The 23389-nt window shown below is 41.9% G+C and overlaps 1 protein-coding gene and 1 long non-coding RNA gene across 2 annotated transcripts; both read right to left on the reverse strand.

The window, feature by feature from the left end:
- Positions 1-6355: 6355 nt before the first annotated feature.
- LOC108704611 (E3 ubiquitin/ISG15 ligase TRIM25) lies at positions 6356-9087 on the reverse strand. The gene has a single exon (XM_018241245.2). The coding sequence runs from the start codon at positions 8973-8975 to the stop codon at positions 7353-7355; it is 1623 nt and encodes a 540-aa protein (XP_018096734.2). The 5' UTR covers positions 8976-9087; the 3' UTR covers positions 6356-7352.
- Positions 9088-9810: 723 nt separating this feature from the next.
- On the reverse strand, positions 9811-13791 carry LOC108704627. The gene is made up of 2 exons (XR_001933644.2): positions 11790-13791; positions 9811-11572 (listed from the first exon to the last, which is right to left on the reverse strand). It is a non-coding gene; the product is annotated as an uncharacterized LOC108704627 (long non-coding RNA).
- Positions 13792-23389: the final 9598 nt, after the last annotated feature.

The raw sequence follows: 23389 nt of genomic DNA on the forward strand, positions 1-23389 counted from the left end.
TAGTTGATACATTTCTTATGTTTGTCCCTGCTGAGCAGAATCTCTGGGTTTCATTACAGGCAGTTGTTAGATTTGATACAATAGTTACTGATACTCCAGAGATGCTGCTGAGAAATGGATCAACTCAATGTTATAAAATTTATAATCTGCACCTGAATTACTGAGCTTCAGACTCAAACACCAGAGACACAAACATTCAACTTTACACTCAGATTTTGGAAAAACAGTAAAAAATAAATGATGGAAAGTAATTGAACAAAGTCTTTATTTCTGGGGAACAATCTAAAAACAACTGAATTAAAAAAAGTGTTTGGAAGGTGAACAACCCCTTTAATGATACTCAGGGATTCTTCTCAGCAGGGACAAACACATGGATCAACTCATGGATCAGTTACAGGGTCGCTGACCCCCCTCACACAGCTGCTTCATAAACACATAAAAAGCAGAATAATTAAACTTTACACTTCAATATTAGAAAAACTGTCACAAATAGAATAGAAAGTTAGTGAAAAAAGTATTTATTTCTAGGGAACTGTCTGAACCAAATAAACTGAAAAAGTGTTGGAAATTGTACAACCCCTTTAAATAGACCACCGAACTTTATTGTAGGTGGAAAATATAAAATATTAGATATTACATGAATTTTAAATTATTGATTTTTATCGACAAATTATGAAACTCTAAATGTTATTTCTGAACTGCCAGCTTATTTATGTAAAAAAAACTCTAATCACAAAAATGTTGAATAAATAACTAGACCCTAAAATTACATTTTAATTATTTTCAGTGAGTCTGGAAAATCTAGAATTTTCTTAAAAAGTTTGAATTTAAAAATAATTTGTATTTTGAAAATATGCCTCACAGTTCTTAAGTGCTGAATTTATTTAGTTGATTTTTTTTAATCTAGAAAATTCAAGTTAAGAAAACTTTGAAAAAAAATTGTGCACGAGTTCACATCAGCGTGGGGCACAATATGTTGGAAACACAAAGAGATGTTTGAGAGAGAATTGAGTCTGTGCTGATATTGCTCATTACAATCTGACTCTCAGTATCTATTAACACATTTACTATAGACATGATGGGAGAGGCTCATGGGATTTGTATAAAAGACTTTGTCTGAATCCATAGAGATATTCCTGGAGGTGACAAAGATAAACCCTGAGAAAAGAAACAGAATGGATATTTAGGGGGTTATTTACTAAAATCTGAATTTATTTCATATTTTATTTTAATAAAACACAACCAAACTCTTATGCCCGATATTAGATTCATTATTAATAAAAAAAAATCTTGATCTAATCAGATTGTGGAAAAACTCTATAAAATCAAGCAAAAACCCAAATCACTTTTTCAGGCTAAACCCAGGGCAGACCAAGAAAACTTCAAATTGAGATACGTGCATCTCCCATTGACTTATACAGGACCTTAAAAGGTCTAAGATTGTGCATTTTTGGATTCGGGGCATTTTGGCGCATTGGGGTATAATAAATCTCAAAACAATTGTTTTTTCCCTATAAAAATTTGAGTTTTCTAGTGAAAAAAACATGAATTCTCTGAGATTTTGACATTCAGATTTTTATAAACAACCCCCTAAATGTTCATTCTCAGGCCTCTCTATCATTCAATAGCTAAAAAAAACCATTTTGTGATTTTATTATAATATAAAACTGTGACTGGTGTATGACGTGAATGAACATGAGGATTCCGAGGTCGTACCTCCAGTAAACCATTAGAAACATGATGCTTTAAATAGTTTAAAAGGGTATTATTTTTTCATAAATAAAAAGGTTAAATGGTAAAAAGTTAATTTTACCTGTAATTTCTATTTCTAGCTCTGTCATTCTTTCCCTTTCTACTCTCTGCACTATTGTTGTGACTGCTGAAAACAATACAGCAGCAGACACCAGCGGATTTACAGAGCAGGAGGAGAGCCGAGTTGTTTCAAAAGTTGTTTCTGTCTCTCTACATGTAGGAGTCAAAGTCCAGTGATTTTTCTTGGCGCAAATGCATAGCAGTCAATAGGGTTATTTTCCATGTTTTTTTTGCACACAAAAATTAGTTTTTGTTAGGGAAAACAAAATGCTTATGTAAGGCTTTTTTGGGCTATCCTGCCAATAAGGAGTTAAAGTGTCCAGCTAGTGGAGTGAGCATGGGTTACATGTGACCTACACAATAGGGCCAGGGCCTTTGACAGATGGAAGCTTCCCCTTTAAGATGTAGTAGGACTACGCAACACAGGCTAAGTACAAAAGTAGATAAATTGGACACCAGAAGGTTCTTTGATGAAATAACAGATGGATTTATTTACAAGAGCAACAATACTGACCACAGGTTTACTCAAATAGTCAAGTGTACATCAATTCCCTCAGGCAATACACCTTTAAGTGGTCCGGATCCCACCCAGTGGAGTGATTAGGGAGAGGAATTCTAGCCTTACACCCTATTCACTGTGGTCCCTTCACTAAAGGCAAACAGGGAAGCCTTGTGGGAAGCTACTCCCTGCTATTATCCTTGATGGAGCACACAGCTGCTCTTTCTATAGAATCTCTCTATCTTACTCTCCTAGAGAGTCTATTAAACCTGTGCTTGTAACCTCGTTCACGGGATTTTCTGGTTCCCAACTTATCTCTAAAGGTACAGGTCCCTTTAGGGCAGTGGCTTTACTGGGCCTTGGTGTACCCAGACTCAATGAGCACAACCAGTTGGATAGGACACCAGCAACCAAAACCAGGCCACTCCTTTCCAATACTATATGGAAGTGTAGCAGGAAGTGGTCATACACCCTTTGGCCAATAACTGATTAAGTGAAATACTTAAACTAGATACAGGGACTTTTGCCTAATAACTAGGAAATAAGGAAGGGTAGAGATCTAAAGCTATAGGAGCCTAGCAGATCCTATAGGTCCCTAAACTTAGCAGAATTCTAATGCAGATTCACAAAAATGTTTGGCAACAGCAATAACATGAATTTCACTGTGAAACTGTACCAAGCATGAATTTCACTCATCCCCAGTGATAAAAACATTCCTGTAGGGAACAGGTTAACAACGTATTCCTATAATGTCACTTCTTTCTTCAACCCTCCATGTAAATCATTTGGAATGGGATATGGACTTGTCTCGGTTTGATCCACACATTGTTGCTGGGGATAACAGTAATAGAACCTAGCAACCAGGCCCGGATTTGTGGAAAGGCCACCTAGGCCCGGGCCTAGGGTGGCAGGATTTTAGGGGGCGGTATGCTGCCCAACCATACCCACATTGGTTCAAAGACACAAATAAAGGGGAGGGGACAGGGGCGATGAATGGCAGTGGGCCTAGGGACGCCCACTATGTAAATCCGGCCCTGCTAGCAACCTTAGAGTGTAAGCTCACTAGGGCAGGGACTGATGGGAATGGGATAGAAACCTTAGAGTGTAAGCTTGCTGGGGCTGGGACTTATGGGAATGTGATAGGGACCTTAGATTGTAAGCTCACTGGGACAGAGACTGATGGCAATGTGATAGGAACCTTAGAGTGTAAACTCACTGAGGCTGGGACTGATGGGAATGGGATAGGAACAAAAGCCATGATTTTTCAATGGGCAGAGCCTTCACTAGTAAATATGGATATCAGGTTGGACTGATCTCAGAACATCATTTGTAGGTTGTAGGTGGGTTGGGGTTAAGCTCTTCTGCCTGCTCTTCCCACCCGTGACCATACACTGCCAGCTTCTAGCTTCTGCTTTTATATAGGTGTGCACCCCACCACTTTTGTGGGTTCAGATTGAGTTGTTCTTGACCCCCACATCACCACTGGGACCCCTCTGAGCAACTCAACTGGATCTACACTCACTGATTCACCTGCAAACAACACAATTCACTTGCTCAGGAATATTCCTCTGAATTCATCACTGAGGCATCACTGGAAAACTTTATCACATTTTATTATTAATAACTAACAAAAATATGAAAACACTTTATTAAAGGGATTGTGTTGCCTTTATCTATCATATTAATTACAGGATATAAATTGTAGCCCTTTCCCAGGAAACTAAAATCCAATTCTGGCAGAAATGTAACATTTAGTGATGGGCGAACTTATTTGCCAGATGCAAATTTGCGCAATTCGTCGCCGGTGAATAAATTTGAGAAACGGCCACGAAAATTCCCGAAATGGACGCCAGCATCAAAAATGAGCCGCCGGTGCCGTTTCGATAATTTTTTGCCGTTTTGCGAATTTCGCAGGAAATTCGCTAATTTTTTGACAAAGCGAAATGGCGCAAATTCGCCCCTTAACTAGTAACATTTATTCATGAATAGGTTTATTGATTATTATTTGCAGTGCCAGTTCTCACCAGCATCAGCCAACTGCCAGTTTTCCCATAGAATTGCAATAGAACAACACCCCCATCTGATCTGTGCTGCAGAAAAGTAGGGGTGCCACCTGACTGATAAAAATTTTACTTGATATGAATATCACTTATATCAGCCAGAATTCACCAAAATCCCAACCTATTTTATTTATACATATAGATGAATATATATTATAGGGGTCATTTATGGACATTGTTTTGCCCTTTGGCTACTGGGTGGGGCATTGTACAAATAGCGCAGGTGTCAGTGCTCTGGGTTGGGGTGCAGGGACCTCTCCATTGCTCTTTACATTTAGTGGCTTATGTTTGTCCCTGTGAGATACAAAAGGGGCAGACGACAGAAGGAACATAAGTCTCCCCCCTCCCACCACTACTTGAATACTTTAATATAATCTGTGTCCCCCCCATAATATTGTATAACTGACCCACGCCAAGCAGAGTGATACACAGCACTGATATATAATATGGCAGCCAGAGAATTGAAATGTACTTATTAGGGAGCATCATTGAGAAAGTTATTGAGAGAGTTATTGGGAAAGTTATTGAGAAAATTATTGAAAAATTTATTGAGAAAGTTATTGAGAAAGTTAATGAGAAAGTTAATGAGAAAGTTATTGAAAAAGTTATTGAGAAAATTATTGAGAAAGTTATTGAGAAATTGAGAAAATTATTGAGAAAGTTATTGAGAAAGTTAATGAGAAAGTTATTGAGAAATTGAGAAAATTGAGAAAGTTATTGAGAAAGTTAATGAGAAAGTTATTGAGAAATTGAGAAAATTATTGAGAAAGTTATTGAGAAAATTATTGAGAAAGTGAGGTGCTTCAAGGGATCCTGTCATCGGAAAACCTGTTTTGTTTTTAAACACATCAGTTAATAGTGCTACTCCAGCAGAATTCTGCACTGAAATCCATTTCTCAAAAGAGCAAACAGATTTTTTTATATTCAATTTTGAAATCTGACATGGGGCTAGACATATTGTCAATTTCCCAACTGCACCTGGTCATGTGACTTGTGCCTGCACTTTAGGAGAGAAATTCTTTCTGGCAGGCTGCTGTTTCTCCTTCTCAATGTAACTGAATGTGTCTCAGTGGGACCTGGTTTTTACTATTGAGTGCTGTTCTTAGATCTACCAGGCAGCTGTTATCTTGTGTTAGGGAGCTGTTATCTGGTTACCTTCCCATTGTTCTGTTGTTAAAGTACACAGATGTGTGTGCTTCAACCACCTCGTATAGGTTCCTTTCGGGCAGAGTGCAAAGCAGTGTATAGGCCCTTGCCATAGGCCAATTGTACAGCAAAACAGGAAAAACTGCAGCACCTCTTGTTTGAAAAATGTGAAAAATTTATTACAGTTGGTCAGTAACAGGCAACGTTTCGGGCCTTGTCTTGCCCTTTCTCAAGGGAAAGGGCAAGACAAGGCCCGAAACGTTGCCTGTTACTGACCAACTGTAATAAATTTTTCACATTTTTCAAACAAGAGGTGCTGCAGTTTTTCCTGTTTTGCTGTTTTATTGTTCTGTTGTTAGGCTGCTGGGGGGGAGGGAGGGGGTGATATCACTCCAACTTGCAGTACAGCAGTAAAGAGTGATTGAAGTTTATCAGAGCACAAGTCACATGACATGGGGCAGCTGGGAAATTGACAATATGTCTAGCCCCTGTCAGATTTCAAAATTGAATATAAAAAATCTGTTTGCTCTTTTGAGAAATTGCAGAATTCTGCTGGAGCAGCACTATTAACTGATTCATTTTGAAAAAATGTTTTTTCCCATGACAGTATCCCTTTAACTTTAAGATCCTTCTTGGCAACAAAACTATTATTGACCTCATTTCTTTTTTTAATCCAAGTAAATAAAAATTAAGCTTCAATTGGTCTCAACAATCCTCTCGATGATCAAACTCACTGGGTTCACTATTGAGCTTTTAGCACTGAATTGTTCTTTGTGTTCAATGTTCAATTATATGTTGTGTGTCACATGGTAAATGAAACTTGTCCTCACACAAAAAGTATAATCAATACTCACTTTATTTCACATTCAATTAAAAAAATCACATTTAAGAAAAGCACTTTTTTCACAAATGAATCGGGACTGTGTGACAATTTTCTCCTCTTGGAGTCTCTTTCTCAGTGACTGTGTTGTACATTTTGGAGGTGTCAGCACATCCAGTCTAGATAATTCCTGATGAGATAAATTGTTGGGAGGAGAGGAAAACAATTAATTATAATCTAGTACTTATTAGGGCTGCACTGATTGGTTTAGTTCTACTGGAAGAGTTATAATGTATCCTCTGATTTTATATCTCCCACCTGTCTCAACCCATAGTGGGACATTCACTAAGATTCGTAGTGAATTCACACTAGCGTTAGGCGCTTCGTGAATTTGCCCCCAAGTCTCAGATTCTTATAGAAATGTCCCACATTTCCCTTTGATCTTCTGCACTGACACCAGAAACTTAATGAGATAAGAAGCTTTTGGCATAGAGCCCAGAATACTCAGCACCTGCACTGAGATACAATTGTAACTGATAAAATAAGCAGGTCTCGTGGGGGAACTCAGATGCTCAGCTTTTTTAAGGCTATGGACACACAGGCTGAAGGCTCCAGCTGTTCTCTGACTATGTATTTTTGCAGGCTGAGAGAAGTAGTTTTGCTCCCTGCCCCCACTCCATTGATTTCAATCTGATCAGCCTGTGTCACACACACACACATACACACACACAAGCTGAGATCAGTCCAAGTACACAAAATAGTCAGAGCCAACAGCCTGTGTGCCCATAGCCTTCAGGGCAATTTCACCTTCATTAACAAAACTGTAATAACAAATAAAGCATAACCTTTACATACCCAGAAATGTATTTACACGCTCCGTAACCTGCCTAATTTTGTGAAATGAACAGTGATGTGGGGGTGTGGTCAGAAAATGGCCAGATATTTTTGTCTCTCTTTATATTTTTTAAATGTGGGGATGTATGTGATTTTATCTAAAACCTCAGTGGGCAGTGTCCTAACTAATGATTCTCACCCAGGCACCCTCCGAATTCACCCTGAATGCAGCATGAAGGGGCTCAGTGAATGTGGCAGTGAAGGTGTGTAAGTGTCTGATTGGCTCACTCAGCTCATAAAAGGACAGACGTCCGGCCTCATAGTCCAATGAGATCCTGATTCTCCTGCAGGAAGAGACGTGGGGTAAATCTGTCCATTTACTGTTATGTCTCACTGAATATCTGTTATTATCATCCCATCTATACAAACACCAGGACTTGTTATTATTCCCAATACTGGACTGACCCCCTCTCCTCTCTATACTGGGATAGGCCACCCCTACCCCCCACACCCCTGATTCACTGCCCTCCACTTCCCAGTAATGTCGCCCTGAGGGGAAACTCCTGCTGCTTAAAGACTGAGGATAATCCTGAAATCTCTCTGGGGATTGTGGGTAATGTAGTTTTGTTAGTGAGTAGGAAGCAGATTTCCTGTCCCCTGATACAGATACACGATTATGAGCCGTGTTTATATCCAGTAACAGGTCTGTAGCCTCCTGCCCATAGATCCACCTTCCCTTTACCCCAGTCCCAATGGCAGCTAAGCCTGTGAGTAATGTCTCTGAGATCAGATCCACATCCAGATCCCCTACAGCAGGGACCTTTATATCATGTCTCTCTCTGCCCCCCTCATTATCTGCAGCTCCATGTGATTCCCGTTCCTGTAGGACAGTGAGTGGATCTGCCATGTTGCACAGCTCCTCAATGTGACGGATCTTCCTGGACAGCTCGTCCTTCTTTATTTCCAGCTGCTCCATCAGATCAGTGAGTGTGAGTGAGAGCTTCTCTTTCTGGCTGGAGATGTCACTCAGGAGTCGCTTCTCTAGGGCTTCCAGTTGTTCCCTGATGTCTCTAAACAGGGCAGTGACTCTCTCTGTCTCACCGGCTGCTTTTTCTGCCACTTCTCTCCTGCACTCCTGCAGTCGCTGGGCTCCTCTCTCAGTCTCCTCTCTCTCTGGCCTCAGTTTCTCCACAACTTTCCTCAGTGTCTCTTTCTTCTTCTCAGAGGCCTCACTCAGCAGCTCCACCCTGTGGCCCCTGTGCTCTCCGGCCAGACAGCAGGACACACAGACACAGGTCTCGCAGCAGTAAAACTCCAGGATCCGCTTGTGTACAGAACATTTTCTCTCCATGAAGGAATCAGTGGGTTGGGTCAGTACATGTTCTGCTGACTTGCTGTGCATCCTCAGGTGCTTATTACACAGAGAAGCCTCACAGTGCAGACAAGTTTTAACAGCAGGTACATGGGAGTCACAGTAGGTGCAGGGGATCCCAGTGTCCCCCGGCTCGGGCTGAGCAGAAAGGAATCGCTCTGCTATGTTCCCCAGAGTTCTGTTCCTGGGCAGGGCAGGGCGCTCCTTAAACTCATGTCTGCATTCAGGGCAGGAATAAGGCCCAGATCCCTCCTGGGTGCCCAGCACCCTCCCAATACAGCCCCGGCAGAAGTTATGGGCACACGGCAGGGATACAGGATCAGTATAAATGCTCAGGCAGATGGAGCAGCTCAGCTCGTCTCTCAGATCAGCAGCCGCCATCACTGAGAGCAGGAACAGCAACTGAACAAGAAACGAAACTGAAAGTTCCATTTTATCAAAGACAAACAGCACTTTGTACTCCTGGGAGTTAACGCTCTCAGTTCTGGATACAGTGAGTATCAGGCTCAGAATAATTTGTATTTCCAGTCCATACTCAAAGTTAAAAAGATTACTCTTTATTTATCATAAATATTAAAAAATAGGCATACAGACCAATTGATGCTCCGCCTTACGCGTTTCGCACCCACAGGCACTTATTCACTTATTCATAGGCATGCCTATGAATAAGTGCCTGTGGGTGCGAAACGCGTAAGGCAGAGCATCAATTGGTCTATATGCCTATTTTTTAATATTTATGATAAATAAAGAGTAATCTTTTTAACTTTGAGTATGGACTGGAAATATATCTTTGAATTTTTGATCTGAGTGCCCTTTGGAGTTGGGGGCTATATTCCAGCACCGTGGCCCTTTTTTGACAGGCCTGTATAGACTGCAGCAGTTGAGTAGTAAAAAATTTCAGAATAATTTGTAGCTTTAGACCAGAAACTTTGTAGCACATATACAAAACAACAACTATGGCACTGTGTTAGCCAGTGGCAAAAATAAAAACCAATAAATACAAGTTTTGCAGAATTGATACCTATATAGGCTAACAATATAGTAGTGATGGGCGAATAAATTTGACTTAGTGAAATCTCTGAGTTTTGCCGCAGGCAAAATTTTTCATGAAACCGTGTAAAAAAAATTTGACGCAGAAGGCACATGCATCAAAAAAGGACGTGCAAGAAGCAACAGCCACAGCAGCCAATTAGATGTGAGCCCTTCCACTATCTATACAGTATAAGGAGGTGCAGAGGTGGCTGCAGACTTGTGGATTTTAGTTGACTGTTTTCCCTCTTCTGCTTGCCTGCTCACCTCCCAATAGCCCTTGTCATGGCTAACTGTCATTGACTGTTTGTGTCTGTATTCCTTATGCTGAGGGGTTTTAGTTTAGGGTTTTATTTTTTTCTCCTTTCCTTCCCCCAGATATCCAAAACACCCCCTTATTTTTTTTGTAGTTCAGATGCGATTAGTATGATAGGCCATGGGAGAGGGATGGGAGGAAGGGTGGGATAGGAAGAGGCCATGGTGCTGGCCATGAGCATGCTACCCTGCAACAGCCTAGCCAAATGCCATGCCCAGACGGGCTACTATAGTGAAGCAGCAGCTACAATCACAGCAGCAGCAACAAGCGCCATAGCAGCAAGTGGCATTGGGTGACAGTGGGCAACTGGCAAACTTAGGAGTGCGTCAGCTCTGCCGGCAGAAAGTTTGTAGGGGGCAGACAGGGTCACATATGGGAATGTCGGCTTTAAGTTCCCATATAAAACCTCATCACAGGATGATGTGGGAGCAGCACCAATATGACAAGGCTCCCGGTCCACCTCCTGATCTAACCTAAATGTCATGAGCACTTCAATAAACCTGGGAACACCCCCCCTTTTGAATCACAGGTACAGGCATTTATTTTTCTCAGCATCCAGTCCACCTCCTCCCATTCCTCAGGGAAGAAGTGCTGGCTCCCCATTATTTTGCCAGGAAGGCCATCCCTGCACTCCACCAGCAGGTTGTGGAGAATGTGTCCCTGTCGCTGGAGGGTGCACTACACCATGGACCAGCAGACATGGGCAGAGGAGTTACATCTCATATACTGCACACTGGGTCACCCTCATGAGTGCTAGGGAGGGTGCAAGCAGGGGCAATCCCCTCAGGCTAGAGGTGCCACCCCGTGGGGTACAAGGCAAACCCCATATGGTCATTTCCTCCTTCACTATGGATGACCCGCCCCTGAAGTGTCCCCGCAGTTACACCAGTGCAGCACAAGCACTGTCAGGCTGTGCTGCAACTCCTCTGCCTGGGGGAAAGGACTCTTACTGCACCTGAGCTCATGGCCACCTTCCAGACTCAGGTGCAGCGCTATAGACAAATATAATCAATTAAATCAAGACTAACAAATATCTTCAATGATTTATCAGCAAGTCTAGTTACTCTAGATTTACTTCTATTAGATATACAATGACCTGGATGAATGAAAACCTTCAAAAACACACACAGGGTTAGTTAGTGTGCAGTCAGTTTGAGTTATATATAAAAATACATTTAGTAAAATGTTTAACCATGCACATGGGATGGTGTCCATTTTAGTGACAAAATAATATTGAAATAAGGAAATGAATAGTCAATACTGAAGATGTATAATTCTGAAGTTGAATATATCCTCTACGTAAATTCATATTGTCTATCCATAATAACTGGCGACAGAGGAGGAAGCATGTGACATGAAAAAAAGAATTTGGAAACACATTTAACAAGATCTGTATGAAGCACAGGATGGATCTGCTATGTAGGAGATAGTTAAAGCTCAAAAGAAACATTTTTTTATTAATGTGCCTTTAGCGCCTCCTCTTAAACCTGTCAATCTGACATCAGGTGACTCTCACTGCACCTGTGCCTTGTACTAATGATTGTGCCTTTAGCTCCTCCTCCTAAACCTGTCAGTCTAATGATTGTGCCTTTAGAATTAGCAAAAAAATGCACATGAAGCAGGAGAGGAAAGTCATGTGCAGAGATGTTCCAGTCCTGAACTTCTTGGCTTGGGGATCCTCTTCCTGTGGGGAGAACAGAGACATTTAAACTTTCTGTGATGCACAGTTCAATAGGTCTGTATCTTAAAAATGTTAAAAAAGGGATACTATCACAAAACCAAAAAGTACATTTTCAAAAGCTTATGTACATTGTAGCATTTTTTAAAATACGTTTTTATTTTTTCCATCATTTTAAAGATAATCATTTTGTTTTATGGTTTCCTCCACTTTACTCTCCTACCTTGCCAAGTTCCTCGTCCCTTCGATTGAAGAAAGAAGTGAAGAAGCCATTAGTTGATTAACAAATTGCAGCTCTTCTCACATATGTAGGTTGTTAATATGTTCCTGTATCATCACTTATCGACGCATCACTTTAGCACTGTGCAGGGCGCTATTATTTAATATAATCCATCATCAGCACATGCGGTTATGCAACTAGACACTTGAATACGAGCATAGGGTTAAAAAGCAGCTGAAATGATGCATCACTAATTGTCCAAACACCTAAAAGATCATTAACAATGTAGCACACAGTGTGTAAAGTGCAATCTGTTTCAGGAGCACAGATGCACCTTGGATTGAGAACGGTTGCATTAGTCAGCGCTTGATTCCAGATTTGTGATCTGGTGCCCACGCACAGAGCAACAACCCAGGGGGCCAAAGTGCTGGTAAATCAACACTAAGGTCACATTTTTGCAACCCCCAGGTTGTAAATCACCATTCTAATGTTGGACTTTAATACACCAATTGCACATTCTAATAGAGACCGTGTTAGAGAATGAGCCCAACTGTAGCTTCTTTCTTTTCCATTCTCTGGATGCCACAGGGGCCATTAAACATGGCTTTAACGGGGAGCCGCTATCTCCAGGAAAAAGTGTCAAAAGTCTTATCTTTCAAAATCTGAATTTATCTCATTTTCTGAAATATACTCCAATCAAATCTGCATGGGTTATTTCCTGTTATTTATCAATACATTTTGCAGATAAAAATTCCAGTTCGGGAAAAAAACTCGAAAAAAAAAACATCCAAAGATTCGAATCATACGCATTTTGCAGATTCTCCGCCCGAAAACAAACGTTTTTCGGATTTTTGCCTGAAAACCATGAAATCTTCAGATTTTTGCACAAAACCCAGTGCAGATCGGGATATCTTCGGGACTTCTCCCATTGATTTATATTCAACCACGCAGGTCTGAGATTCTGACTTTTCCATCCTCTGGGTATAATAAATCCCGAAAAAATTCTAGTTTTGTTTTGCTCCTTTTGCTCCTTGTGATGTAGAAAACAATGTGAGTTAGTGTTGTAGTATCGTTGTACTAATAGTCATGCATGGCCGCTAATAAAAAAAAGAACTAATAATGCCACGAGCAAAGGTGTTCAAATGAGCAGTTTTACATGAATCTGTTTCACGAGGTTAAGATCCCCTTTAACAATCTGCTGTAGCCCCAGAGCAAACAACGTTCCTGCATGTTATTTTCTATTCTATCTGTAACTGATTGGGCAGAAAGCCTATATGTGCCATCCGTGAATATTGGAAAGCTAATAAATGAGAATGTGAGACAACAGCCGCATGGGAGAGACACCAACTATAGCTGTATGTTCCCAGGTTGCTCCTGAGTGAAAGAGAACCTTTAAGAGAAAGGAATTTAATGTGATGGTATAAAATGCCTGGTAATATTTCCCTCCCCTGAGACAACACCCCATCATCCTATGTACTTTCCTATTCAATTAGCATCTCATCTACTCTTCCTAGAGCAGGAGTGCCCATACTTTACTAATATGGGGTCTACTTTTCAAGATGTTGACCCATTATGATCTACATCCATAATAGCATTGTTAGCATTTTGTATTACTTAAGTATTATATTGATTTATGGGAACATTTATATTGCTATATTAAAGAATGTAATCATTTATAATGCAGTATTATGATAAATATCTGAATGAAAATAATAAAACAGAAGGGTGATTTAGACAAGCTGTCTGTTGACAATGTCTTGAGACCTACTGATCACCAGCTAAAGGTCTACTGGTAGATCCCGATCTCCATTTTGGCCACCCCTGTCCCAGAGCCAATACTAGATGTACTGCAGGCAATTGGGAGACTTAAGGTCTATGGTGAACGACTGATTTTAGTGCAATCCAACGAATCCGTCAAATTATCGTGAAGTTGGTGGGAATCAAACGTGCATCTAACGATTTTTCATCCGACATCTGTCACAAAATTGATTGGCCAGGTTAAAACATTTTCATCGGTCACAGTGAAATCTATCTATGTTTGCAGGGCCAAGCAGGCAGCTGCCCTCAGTTTTCCTGGCTTCAACTAGACAATAGTGCTTGAAAAGGTCTTTTTAGTTGATGGACAAATCGTACATTTATACGATCATTTCAAGATAAGCTTGGTCTTACGATAATGAAAATATCTATGGCCAGCTTTACTGTTAAATGTTACATAATCTATACTGAGACAAGCCAGCATTGACAGGATATATAACATTTGCTCTGAGAAATTCCTCCCCACCCCCCAATAGATGTCACATTGACAATGAACTCATACCATTAAAAAAGCCTTTTAGTTTATAGGGTCCCTTTATTATCTATACATATTCTCACTCCTAATTACTTCACAGCCTCAATACTGCAGTGAAGGGATGAAGTCATGAACCTCTTGAGATGCCGTCTCTTTCCACACAATCTCAGTATGTGAACCATTATTTATTGCGGTTGGACCTGTTTGTTCTTCGCTGCAGTGTATAATCCCAGTAGCACTATATAGTTATATAAACACAGTGCTGCCCAGCGATGCATTTAACAGAAGATAAACATAGGATAAATACAGCTCATTTAAACACATGTACAACCCTGTTACAGATGGGATGTGACTCCTCTGTGCTCCCTGCCTTCCCCTCCTGCTGAACAGAATTTTTCCAGGTTCCATTCATAATTCGAATTCTCCCCATTCCTACCCAAAATGCAGCATGGAGGGGCTCAGTGAATTTGGCAGTGATGGTGTGTAAGTGACTGATTGGCTCACTCAGCTCATAAAAGGACAGACGTCCCACCTCATAGTCCAGTGAGATCTTGAGTCTCCTGCAGGAAGGTTTTTGATATAAGGGAATTTCATATCCGCCATGAATAACTTTATATTGATGCCCAACCCTATATAGGCACCAAGATAGGTTATTGTAGCCAACCCACGATGGACGGCCTTTCTTTTCTATACTGGGATAGGTCACTCCTACCCCCCAACCCCCTGATTCACTGACCTCCACTTCCCAGTAATGTCGCCCTGAAGGGAAACTCTTGGTGCTTAATGCCTGTTCAGTCTCAAATCTATCTGGTATTTCTAGAATACGATGGCTTGATGCCAACTTTGATACAATTTTCATATCATTTGATATTGTTACTTGACTGGAAGACGTGTTTCTATCCAATATCATTCCTACAACCTCCTGCCCATAGATACACCAATGCTTTAGCCCCGGCACCATATCTGCAATGCCTGTGAGTAATGTCTCTGTAATGAAACCCACATCCAGATCATCAGTATCATCTCTCTCTCTGGCCTCATTATCTGCCCCCTCAGCCCCACAAAAGGCATGTGATTCCCGTTCCTGTAGGACAGTGAGTGGATCTGCCATGTTGCACAGCTCCTCAATGTGACGGATCTTCCTGGACAGCTCGTCCTTCTTTATTTCCAGCTGCTCCATCAGATCAGTGAGTGTGAGTGAGAGCTTCTCTTTCTGGCTGGAGATGTCACTCAGGAGTCGCTTCTCTAGGGCTTCCAGCTGTTCCCTGATGTCTCTAAACAGGGCAGTGACTCTCTCTGTCTCACCGGCTGCTTTTTCTGCCACTTCTCTCCTGCGCTCCTGCAGTCTCTGGGCTCCTCTCTCAGTCTCCTCTCTCTCTGGCCTCAGTTTCTCCACAACTTTCCTCAGTGTCTCTTTCTTCTTCTCAGAGGCCTCACTCAGCAGCTCCACCCTGTGGCCCCTGTGCTCTCCGGCCAGACAGCAGGACACACAGACACAGACAGACTCCTCCCAGCAGTAATACTTCAGGAGTTCTTTGTGGACTGAGCATTTCCTGTTCCCCAGGTGCATTGTGGGTTCTATTAAGACGTGTTTGACTGACTTGCTGTGCATCCTCAGGTGCTTATTACAAAATGATGCCTCACACTGCAGGCAGGATTTAACAGCGGATATTGGGGAGTCACAGTAGAAGCAGTCAATCCCAGTCTCCCCCGGTTCAGGCTGAGCAGGATGTATATGTTCTGCTATGTTCCCCAGAGCTCTGTTTCTCTGCAGGGCAGGGCGCTCCTTAAACTCCTGTCTGCATTCAGGGCAGGAATAAGCCCCAGATCTCTCCTGGGCATCCATTATATTCTCAATACAGCCCCGGCAGAAGTTATGGCCACACGTCAACATTACAGGATCAGTATAAATGCTCAGGCAGATGGAGCAGCTCAGCTCATCTCTCAGATCAGTCAGAGCCATTGTCAAAAGCAGAACGACTGGTCTATGGGTAACTTCTAAGTAAAAAGAAGAAAAGTCTTAGATAAACGCATTATGTAGGTAAAGGTTACTCATACTCACAGATATAATGTGCAAGATATAAAAGTATCAAGGCACCAGCTGCAAACAATAAAGATCTGGAATATCTATAATATAATGTGTGGGAGGTATAATATCAATGGGCGTCAGGTGTGATCAGTATTTATTAGAATACATATAAAGCTTAAGGCTAATGACAGTGTAGGGGCTGATTCTCGTCTGTATTGATCCACAGGCATTGGCAAACTAAAGGCCATATTGTAAATCTGTAAATAAGCATCTCCCTGGGCATCTGGGCAGAGTGGTTGGCAGCAGGGGAATGGCAGCCAGAGGAAATGATGGGGAAGGAAGAAAGAGGTAGACATGATTTATTTTTAATGTTAATTTGGTTTTGGACTTTATTTTCCCTTTCAGCTTGCTATAGAGAAATGAAGGGTCCCAAAAGGCTCAGTTTATACATACAAACCCCCATCTTTCTACCCATTTTCCTACATAGATGCAGTAAATCAACTGAGCCAAGTGCAGATACAACAGCCACTGATTATATATATATATATATATATATATATATATATACACACACACTGTAATGCAGTGATAAGCTAGGGGATATATGTGACATGGGGGATAATGCATTGGGGCTACCAGAATCAATATAAATATAAGATTAAAGTAGTAGAGATGCTGGGAGTTATAACAGATACAGATAAGAGTCATGGGTTGGCAGTGGCTGAGGGGGCACAATACTGAGTCAATTTGGGAAAGAAAAGATGGAAGATCCCCCCGCACTGAGCAGCAATGATACAAATGAATGGAGCAGGCACTTCAGCAAGGAAAGGGTTAAGGTATGTTTAAACAAACGACATTATTGTGGATTAATATAGAGAAACATAGGAGTTGCTGTAACTCACAGGGGTGCAGGGGGTGGGGTATTTAGGAAACTGCAGAATAAATAGAGTTGACAGTTGTGGGGTCGGACAAGGACATACAGTTATAGATACAGATTATATAAATATATATATATAGATACAGTACATACTGTGCGTAACATAAAAGAGAATAAAACTGCAAGAATCACATGTACATTAGCAGCAATGGAATCCCTGTCTGTTCTCTGTGACATGAAGAGAAATGGAATAATTCTGGTGACCTGTATTAGTCCCAGGGGTTTATATACAGGTGGGAATGGAATCAGGTAACCGGACTCTCCCATGACAACACGGGGGGGTTTAGTTTTATGGCTGCTGTAGGGACATGGACAACAACAATTGACAATAGGGGCCACATTATTCACTATATAATACAGAGCAGTTTGCACTAATCAGGCAGCTCTTACAGACAAGTATTTATATGTATAGGAGTCTGCCAGTCTGTAACAGAACACCCCCATCCAGCAGCAGCAGCAAATGGTACGGCTTCCCCATCAGTCTGTTACCTGCCTGGGCTGAACCACGCAGCAGAAGGGGGGAATAGATCGGCTGCTGTCACAACCACTGAGTAGATTCCATTAAAAGCTCATTCCCTGTGTCATGTCACACGAGAGTAAGAGGAGGGATAGAGAACAGCCAGAAGTAACTCTCTCTAAGCCTTAGCCCTTGACTCTATTCCCGCTCATTATTAAGCGCAAGCGCACAGACATCACGGCGGGAGCTGTAGATAAAAGTAATGACATGTCGGTACCTGTAGGATAAAGTGAGGCGGTTCCTTTCCCGAGTGACTGACAGGACACACAGCCTGTAACGCGCTGACAAACACGAGCCGTTTCGTTTCTCCCGCTCTGTGACTCCTCCTGATATTTTATCGCCTCACACGCGCTCGCCCGGCCCTCACGCGTTCCTACTCGCTGTAACACCCGCCAATCAGTCTTCTAGCCCCGCCCTTCAGCTCCTATTCGTCCTCCCATTATGGAGCTGAGCAACAAGGGAAGTTCCGTCCCACAGATACAGTGAGGGGCGCGTTGGCTGTTGGGTAACTGTAGTTTGAATAAGTTGTGTTACTAAGTAATAGGATGCGAATGTAACGTGTCTATGAGCTGCGCGCTATATTCTCCGTGTGAGCCAATCAGCCAGTGGGAGACGTTGTAACCCCTAGGCACTTTTTACCCATAATGCCCTGGGTTTCCCAGGATTCTGTGCTGTTTCCCCCAGTGCTGAGTTAGTGTGTGAGGAGAGTCCATGTTGCACTGACACGGGGGGGGATCAGTTATATTGAACTCTTCCACCTGTGACTCTTTATCTGTGATTAAATCATAATTAAAGATCATCATAATTAAAGTGTCAGCTCTTGTGGTGTCTCTGTTCCCCCCCATGCCTGTATGAGATGGGACTGTCCCACTTACAGGTGAATGACACTCAGCAGCAGCAGCTCCAGGAAACTTGTGGGGAATCAGATCCATTTTATGATTTTACCTCATGTATTTAGTGTTTTTGCTTTTATCTTCCTAATCTGTCTCAGTATAGCGGCTTTATCCCTGGACACGGACTGGGGCGTCTGTAGTGTCTGCTCCCCAGTAGTGAAGGAGAGTGGCTGTCACACTGGAGTTGGCTGCTGGGAGGGACAAGTGTAGAGTAGTAACAAGTATCAGTATCGCCCATCCCCGGGGTGGGTATAACCGTGAAACTCTCACTGATGTGAATGTGGGGCCTGAGAGAGACGTAAGTAAGATGGCAGCGACATTCTCTAATAGAATTAATTATTCTAATCAGCACTCTGATCCCTCAGTAACCAAGGAAACCACAGCTGTAAGAACCCAAACGTACAATTGTGTGTACAACGACAAAAAATGTCGAGACTCTCCACACACGGTCCAAAAATCGTACGAATCCTCGATTCATACAATCAGATCTTTGCGTCTATGGCCAGCTTAAGAGGAAATTTCCCGGCTGTGTGTGTAAAGCTGCCCATAGACGCAAAGATCTGATCGTACGAATCGAGGATTCGTACGATTTTCAGACCGTGTGTGGAGAGTCCCGACATTTTTCGTCCGGCGGAGATGGGTCGTTTGGTCGATGGGACAGGTTAGAAAATTTCTGTCGGCTGCAGATAATATCTCTGCGTGTATTGCCGATCGTATGATTTTCAGTGGGAGACTGTCACCAGCTTTGTCAGACATAACTTTCATACGATTCCTGTCAGGGGCAGAACATCAGCTGATCTGTTCTTTTACTACTTTATTTCATCTGAATGGTTAGTGGCAGGTCTGGAGATGGGGATCGCATCTTTGCGTCTATGACCAGCTTTATTATCACACATCGTGTAACTAATACATGTCATTCATTTCATCAACAAACTGTGCCCCTAGGGGGTAAATCTTGTACATTTCACGCTAATCATTGGCCGAAATGGGAGAAATGTCCTTTAAAATCTCATCTGCCTTGTGCTTTCATATGCTCATAGAAATCCTCAGTGACTAACAATATCCTTACTAAACTGGGTACTTTATTCACTATATAATTATTATGCTTTCAGTTTGTGGCTTGTTCAGCTGTGAGTTAATGAGGAATACGTTGTGTTGTGATACATCTGGGCACAAAGAGAATGTTTATTCCTGTTCTCCCCACCCTCACAGTGAGACACCTCTGTCTGCAGTTCAATCAGTGTCTGTCTCTTTGTCTGTCTCATTTACATGTGTAACACTGCTGCCTACAGACAAGAGACATCTCACCCAGTAACTCCCAAAAAACTGTATAGAAATCCGACTGCAAATAACAGTGAAGGCTTATTATGTGTAGCTCACCATGACAACATTTCACAACACACAATGTTTTGGGGGTGTTTTCAGCTTCACCCCTTTCTTAGATTTAATTTACCTGGTCACAGAACTCAGTGACTTCTAATATCCTTATCATTTACAGTAGGGGGTACATTATCCCTTATAATACATGAGTGATACTCAGAGTTCCCTGTATAACTCAGCCTGCAGCCTTGTGCCTTTATATGGTCACAGAACAACCCCTCAGTGACTTCTAATATCCTTATCATTTACAGTAGGGGGTACATTATCCCTTATAATACATGAGTGATACTCAGAGTTCCCTGTATAACTCAGCCTGCAGCCTTGCGCCTTTATATGGTCACAGAACAACCCCTCAGTGACTTCTAATATCCTTATCATTTACAGTAGGGGGTACATTATCCCTTATAATACATGAGTGATACTCAGAGTTCCCTGTATAACTCAGCCTGCAGCCTTGTGCCTTTATATGGTCACAGAACAACCCCTCAGTGACTTCTAATATCCTTATCATTTACAGTAGGGGGTACATTATCCCTTATAATACATGAGTGATACTCCATTTCTCCTGTATGAGAAATCTTGGGGCCCCATAGAACAACATTTTGTGGGCCCTCTGGTCCCAGCCCTCAAGCCCCACCCCAGATCCCTCACACACCACAGTAAAAAGGCCACACAGACTTCAGTGCTAAAAACGTATATGTTAAAAAAAACGCTGGCGCCCAGAGTCCCACATAAAAGTTTTTCAAAAAACATTGGTGGTCAGGGACTCTCTACAAGTTGAAAACAAATTATTGGTGGCCAGGCCCCCCCCTTACAAGTTAAAAATAAACATTGGTGGTGAGGGGCCTATAGAGTATACAAATAATTCATTGGTTGCCAGGGGTTTAATAAAATTAAAAAAAAACACATTGGTGGCGTTGGGTCTTTTCGTGGCTTCATTGGTTCGGTGCTTGACTTTGGCCCTGTCAGGAGGGGCTGCCTAATTTGAAAAGTGCAGCACAGCCGAGCCCCCCTTAGGCCCGGTATGAGGGTACCCCCTGTGCCCCCGATAAGAACTTTGTCTTTAAACTAAGAAGATATGTGTCTCTTACATCTCCTATACTTTTCCAAAAAGCCCGTTGTAATGGAAGGCAACTCTGCTCCTGACTCCCGAGTTTCTGGAAAAAACAAATTGTCATCCTCCCCAGCTAAAACGGGCAAAGGGGATGCCCAGTGAGGTTCAACTAAAGTGTGAGGTGGATAATCAGGGTGCACCCCCCCACCCAATGACCCCAGCACTGGAGCTCACTGAACTGGAGCTGGCACAATCTATACCAAAGTATTGCCTTGTTAATAATGGCCTTCTTATGTTTTCTCTTTGACTTAATGAGCCTTCATTGTGCCGCACATTAAAGGAACAATAATTACAAAAAATGAAAGTGTATTATAGGAATTACAATGTAATGTAGTGTTGCCCTGCACTGGTAATACTGATGTGTTTGCTTCAGAAACACTACTATAGTTTATATAAACAAGCTGCTGTGTAACCATGGGGGCAGCCATTCAAGCACAGGATACACAGTAGATAACAGATAAGTACTACTATAGTTTATATAAACACGCTGCTGTGTAACCATGGGGGCAGCCATTCAAGCACAGGATACACAGTAGATAACGGATAAGTACTACTATAGTTTATATAAACACGCTGCTGTGTAGCCATGGGGGCAGCCATTCAAGCACAGGATACACAGTAGATAACAGATAAGTACTGCTATAGTTTATATTAGCAACCTGCTGTGTAGCCATAGGGGCAGCCATTCAAGCACAGGATACACAGTAGATAACAGATAAGTACTGCTATAGTTTATATTAGCAACCTGCTGTGTAGCCATAGGGGCAGCCATTCAAGCACAGGATACATAGTAGATAACAGATAAGTACTACTATAATTTATATTAGCAACCTGCTGTGAAGCCATGGGGGCAGCCATTCAAGCACAGGATACACAGTAGATAACAGATAAGTACTACTATAGTTTATAGAAACAAGCTGCTGTGTAGCCATGGGGCCAGCCATTCAAGCACAGGATACACAGTAGATAACAGATAAGTACTACTATAGTTTATAGAAACAAGCTGCTGTGAAGCCATGGGGGCAGCCATTCAAGCACAGGATACACAGTAGATAACAGATAAGTACTACTATAGTTTATATAAACAAGCTGCTGTGTAGCCATGGGGGCAGCCATTCAAGCACAGGATACACAGTAGATAACAGATAAGTACTACTATAGTTTATATAAACAAGCTGCTGTGTAGCCATGGGGGCAGCCATTCAAGCACAGGAAGCCCTTGAGGAAGTCGGTAGACGAAACGCGTCGGGCAGTGACGTCATCCATACGCGCACTGGGACACACGAGGCGGTCGAGACGCCGGCAAGTAACAACTATACCGGCTGCCTGAGTGACTCCTACAGATGGCGGACTGGTGACTTGTATTTTAAATGCGATATTTTAACAGCAATATTGTAAGTGCGATTTTACTGATATTATTGAGATTAAAAGAGTGACGTTTTTACACTATGTCAGCGCATTGTTTTCAAGCCACAGAGCCTGGAGAAAACTGAGGGGATGAACATCTAACTATATTTCTAAACGCCTAAACTACGTTTAAACGTTCGTGAGTATACTCACATGAGTCTCACCTCAGTGTGTAAATTCTAAGCACGGCAAATAACATAATTTGGAGGAGGCACCTTTTTAGAAATAATTTTATTTCACAAGGGGTGTAATCCATCTATATAAAAAATTACTACACTATATGAGAATAAATTTCTTGCTCCCTTTTGTTTTGCCTATACCTCGTGCTGGATGAGCGCTGGTTTCACTTTGCAGCTTTGAATTGGATTCAAGCACAGGATACACAGTAGATAACAGATAAGTACTACTATAGTTTATATAAACACGCTGCTGTGTAGCCATGGGGGCAGCCATTCAAGCACAGGATACACAGTAGATAACAGAGAAGTACTACTATAGTTTATATAAACACTCTGCTGTGTAGCCATGGGGGCAGCCATTCAAGCACAGGGGATACACAGTAGATAACAGATAAGTACTACTATAATTTATATTAGCAACCTGCTGTGAAGCCATGGGGACAGCCATTCAAGCACAGGATACACAGTAGATAACAGATAAGTACTACTATAGTTTATATAAACAAGCTGCTGTGTAGCCATGGGGGCAGCCATTCAAGCACAGGATACACAGTAGATAACAGATAAGTACTACTATAGTTTATAGAAACAAGCTGCTGTGAAGACATGGGGGCAGCCATTCAAGCACAGGATACACAGTAGATAACAGATAAGTACTATTATAGATTAATTACGATTGTATCCTGCACTGTAGGTTCAGACAAGTAGAACCCACACTACATTAGGGGGAAGGAAACAAGACTATGCTGCCTGCACTGTGCAGATGATGGAAAGTCATTTCAAGGATTTTTCGGCTCATATTTTGTGTTGCTATAGTTTGTGCTTATAAGGGTTAAATTCCTATTCAAGCAGTCACA

This window comes from Xenopus laevis, chromosome 6L (assembly GCF_017654675.1).
Source record: "Xenopus laevis strain J_2021 chromosome 6L, Xenopus_laevis_v10.1, whole genome shotgun sequence".
In the NCBI taxonomy this organism is placed as follows: Eukaryota; Metazoa; Chordata; class Amphibia; order Anura; family Pipidae; genus Xenopus; species Xenopus laevis.

What these genes read in the sequence shown, in the direction of transcription:
- LOC108704611 (XM_018241245.2), bottom strand. Translation starts at nt 8,975, where the DNA reads ATGGAACTTTCAGTTTCGTTTCTTGTTCAGTTGCTGTTCCTGCTCTCA.